We start from the raw sequence: 4923 nt of genomic DNA on the forward strand, positions 1-4923 counted from the left end.
AATACAAATAAATGACAGACGCGGAGGCTTTTGAAATAGAGCAAATGCTCTCAAATTTGTCACACGTTTACAGAAGCATTCACAGACACATCACACCGGCTTATTTACACGCCTCTCTTGTGGGTGGCTGCAGAGCTGGAGCATCGCGCCTTATAATCTATTTAAAATGAGGAGCGCTATAATCATCAGTGACCTATTATAAAAGGTGCACGGGTGTGTGCCTGTAGGTGCGTGTGTGTGCATTGGAGAAAGAGGGGCTTGGGGGGGGAACACACACACACCTTCAAAAAGATCTCCGTACTCCCCCACGTGGTTATTTGCAAAAACAACTGATCCAAACCTGGGGAAACCAAATCAAACCCCACTGCTGCAGCTCTGTCCACCCTCTGTGGAGAGGGTATATATATATATATATATATATATATATATATATGTATGTATGTATGTATATATATATGTATGTATGTATATATATATATATATATATATATATATATATATATATATATATATATATATATATATATATATATATATAGGCACACATATTTATAACAGATAAACAGGATCTTTGAATGGTTGCACGAAACACAAAGTGCACTCTTAAAAACTCAAAGAGACATTTCATAAATAGAACATATGTTTTTCTACAACATGTGTAAGATCGGACTTATATTCGCCGTGTGCGAAAAATGCGCCGCAGCGCGCTCTGAAACGCTGCGCCTATTGCATGTGTCCCCAGTGGGCTCGAATCGGAGAGGAGCCAATACAAGAGGAGGGGAGGCGTGTCTTCGCTCTTCCACAAGACCTCCCAGAGCAGGTTGTTGCGTTTTGGCTCTAAAGCCTGGAGACCTCCGAAGTGCTCGTCAGTTTTCGAAGTTGGAGCCATGGCGACAACAGCTCAGTATATTCCGAGGAATAACTCCTTACCGTCCAACCCGCTCATGCATCCGGATTCGGATAGGATGCATCAGGGGACGACCTACAGAGAGGTGCAGAAAATGATGCACCACGAGTACTTACAAGGGCTTGCGGCTACCAACACGGGACACCCGATGAGCCTGACGCACCACCAGTGGCTGCCCACGTCCAACACCGACTGGTCCAGTGGTACCCACATCGGACAGCAGGAGCACAAAGCCAGCGTGCAGGCGAGTAGGGACGACCTGAGCAGCGGCTTCCACCACAGATCTCACCTGGTGCACCAGCAGACGCAGAGTGCCCACCATGGTTCGTGGGCGCCTGCCACGACGCACCACTTATCTCCGCTGTCCCCAGCATCCAACGGTCACCAGTCACTGGTCTACTCTCAGCCTGGATACACAAACCTCAACGCAATGCTGAGTCCCCAACCCGGTTCTCTGCACCATGGCATGCGGGACCCACTCCACGACGATACGGGCAGCCACGACAACCAGATGGAGTCGCCCCAGCAGGCTTTCAGTCACCACCAGGACCACTCGGACGAGGACGCGCCCAGCTCCGACGACCTGGAGCAGTTCGCCAAGCAGTTCAAGCAGCGGCGGATCAAACTGGGCTTTACGCAGGCGGACGTGGGCTTGGCCTTGGGCACCCTGTATGGAAACGTCTTTTCTCAGACCACTATCTGCAGGTTTGAGGCGCTACAGCTCAGCTTCAAGAACATGTGCAAACTTAAGCCGCTCCTTAACAAGTGGCTAGAGGAGACAGACTCAAACACGGGCAGTCCCACCAATTTGGACAAGATTGCTGCGCAGGGCAGGAAACGAAAGAAGAGGACCTCCATTGAAGTTGGGGTTAAAGGGGCGCTGGAGAATCATTTCTTAAAATGCCCAAAGCCATCTGCTCATGAAATCAGCACTTTAGCCGGCACTCTGCAGTTGGAAAAAGAGGTTGTCCGTGTTTGGTTTTGCAACAGAAGACAAAAAGAGAAAAGAATGACACCAGTGGGGGTCCCTCACCCGAATATGGAGGACGTATATTCCCAAGCAGAGACCCCTCCTCTACACCGCACACTACAGAGTCCTGTGCAGTGACTATTTTCATGAACAATCCGAGCATTTCTGCGGAGAGATAGATAAAAAAAAAAAAAGGGGGGAAAGAGACTTTGGAGTTTACAGTATTTAAGTTTGGCTTTTGTTGTCCTGCGAGATAAGAGAGATGGGAAAGTGGAAGAGATCAGTTTTGCCTTTAGTATTCGGAGATCGTCATGTCCAACAAATAGATGGCAGGAGGGAAGATGTTAAGAAAAAAAAAATAAGTAAGAAAAAAGATTTTAAAAATCACTATTACTGATTCCGTGCGTATTTAAAGTGAAGCAAAGATCTTTATTTACCAAAATTATACGGAGGAGACAAGCTTATAAAGTCAGTTCGGCTGATCCAAATGTGGATCAGCCTGATGAAATGTGGCAACTGAGTCCATCTCCTCCTGGCGTACCATGAACTGTTTGGCGCTCACCAGTATGAGGTGGTCGCCTGAAAACCTTCACCACTGGAGATGAATACACTGAATGAACATTTTATTTGCTTTTTCAGGCTTAACTGCTTAACCAGATTTCTGAGTACTAGTGTATACTTTCTTTGCTATATTAAGTGTGATGTTTTAGTTTTCGAAATACTTTTAACTTCAGTCTCTGTGGTTCTGCAGACCGCCTTTTGATTTCCTCCATGACTCGCTATAGGTACTGTAACACATCAGAGCAGCCTCTACTTTTATTTGATTTTTTTTTCTCTGTTTACTCAGAGTGGATGGCGGCGAAATGATGGAAATTGTGGAAATCTTGACAACAGTCGTAAAAAAAAAAAAAAAATGTCAGACGCATTTGAGGAAAAAGTTCAATGCAACAGGACATCTAAGTTCTGACTGCATGCCTTAAAATATTTAAAGCTTTCCAGCTGACCACGTCGAAATTTGCAAAACAGCATCCAGACGTTAAAACACGCATTTTTCTTGTTTTCTTTTGGGAGAGGGTGGTTGATTGCTTTCGAATGATTATTTTCTTTGCATGAGCACTTATTATTTCGTTAATTTTATTATTATTATTGTTAATATTATTATTATTGTTATTATTGCAATTTTATGTCTGTTGATGAAATTGTAAGTGTGTAGCTGATCTGAATAGCCTAAAGCCCACGTTTCCAGGTTCCTTGTCCTCACCAGAGCGCTGACAGCTCGCAATGCTTACTGCCTGTTAATCTGTTCTATTCCAAACATTTCAAGAGAGATTGGTCAAATGAAAAATAATTACTCAGGTAACTCAGTGCCCCATGTCGGAATATCACGCCTGTACACGATTTACGAGTTTCTGTGATTATTATTATTATTATTTTAAAGTCTGAATCTGGATACAACATTATTTCTTTTGTCGCTTAGATTCATTGTATTGCATAAAAACACTGGAATCGGAGAGACTAAATTATTAGTTACTTTAGGGGTAAACACTGGAAGGGGCTTACTTTAGATATATTTATTTCTTTGTCCCTATGCTATAAGGAAATCTGAAAAATCTCATGCGTTGTGTGTCATTTCTCAATGTTGGACCAGTCCAAAAGCCTACAGCAGTGCTATCCAATACAGATGAGGGAAAACTCTTCTTTTTTCTTTTTTTTTTTTCAAGAAAAAAAAAAATAATGATAAAAAAAAAAAAAAAAGATTTTAGAGAAAATGTTGCCAGGATTATTTCCGATCTTGTAAATATGTCCAATATGTAAACTTGTATTTGTTCTGAGATATTGTTTTGTTTTTCTCTTCTTTTCCGGGCAGTTTTGTACACTTACTAATTCCAAGAAGATATTTTAATATGATTTCATTTATGAATCTGACCATTTATATATATATATATATTTATTTCTTAAAGTGTTTGGAGCTTTTTTGTTTAGCTCTGTCAATGGTTTTGTTGCAGTGGATTTCAGTATTTTTTTTTCCTCTTTTGTTTATTACGTTGGTTGTATGTTGATTGCTAAATGTAGACTGCAAAGTCACATTTATATTTATGTTATAGTAATATTTTATTACTTACATAAAACATATATACAAGAAATGGTCTGTTGTCTTCATTAAGATCCAATCCACTCGTCCTTTTTGTTGCTGTCTGTTGAAGCATCTTCAAGTAAAGCGAATAAATAAAACAAACAAATAAAAAGGAACAGCCTGATTAAAAGTTGAGTTCTGTTAAGTGTCCTCAGTGAGCACACTGGGTTTTCATTTATTCATTTAAAAAGCACTGATTGGTTATGTAACAGAGGAGTCGTTTTAAAGCAGAAGCTGTGTACATGTGCTGTCAAGGGGGAATTGACAACAGTATTTTACCTCAGGCATTCCCTGCTAACTTCACAGTCTGTGACGTTGTTCACATCTTTGTGTAATCGCAGTATTAAATTGTGCAATATTGATACGGAATTATTGTCTATTCATTGCCTCGTTATTCTTCTCATTATCATACAAGAGATTTATTCAATTAGAATGAAGCAAAAATTTCTTTCAAATGTAGTTTGAGCTCTCTTCCTCATAGAAAACCATCATCTTCTTGACATTAAAAAAGGCGGATTGGAACGAGTCTTTGATCTGAGATAGAAGTGCCTACAGGCAAAGAATCAGCCTTCTTTCCAGGGAATGAGAGTGGAAAAACATATATAGGATAAACATTATTTTTAAAAAAAATTTAAAAAAAAAATAAAAAAGGCTAGGCCTAAAGTTTCTACAAGTTAGGACAGGCCTGCAAGCACGGGCAACATTTTTTAGTAAGTTATTTTTGGCTAAAAGATTTAAATGAAAAGAAGTGTGGTTGTCAGGTCGCTGTCATCCATCCGAATCTCGGGCCAAAACGGCATCATCTCTGCATTTGCATTTGTAAAGAAGAATGAAATAACCTACATGACAACAACATATGGTGAAATACACTGCAGGCCCTGAGAGCATTTCTTTTTTCTTTTGTTTTTTTTT

The 4923-nt window shown here is 40.4% G+C and overlaps 1 protein-coding gene across 1 annotated transcript; it reads left to right on the plus strand.

Moving 5' to 3' along the window:
• Positions 1–870: 870 nt before the first annotated feature.
• On the plus strand, positions 871–4067 carry pou3f1 (POU class 3 homeobox 1). The gene has a single exon (XM_079240514.1). The coding sequence runs from the start codon at positions 888–890 to the stop codon at positions 2013–2015; it is 1128 nt and encodes a 375-aa protein (XP_079096640.1). The 5' UTR covers positions 871–887; the 3' UTR covers positions 2016–4067.
• Positions 4068–4923: the final 856 nt, after the last annotated feature.

Source organism: Telmatherina bonti (genome assembly GCF_933228915.1).
Source record: "Telmatherina bonti genome assembly, chromosome: 5".
NCBI classification, from domain to species: Eukaryota; Metazoa; Chordata; class Actinopteri; order Atheriniformes; family Telmatherinidae; genus Telmatherina; species Telmatherina bonti.

Coding starts and splice junctions, on each gene's coding strand:
- pou3f1 (XM_079240514.1), top strand. CDS start 888: ATGGCGACAACAGCTCAGTATATTCCGAGGAATAACTCCTTACCGTCC.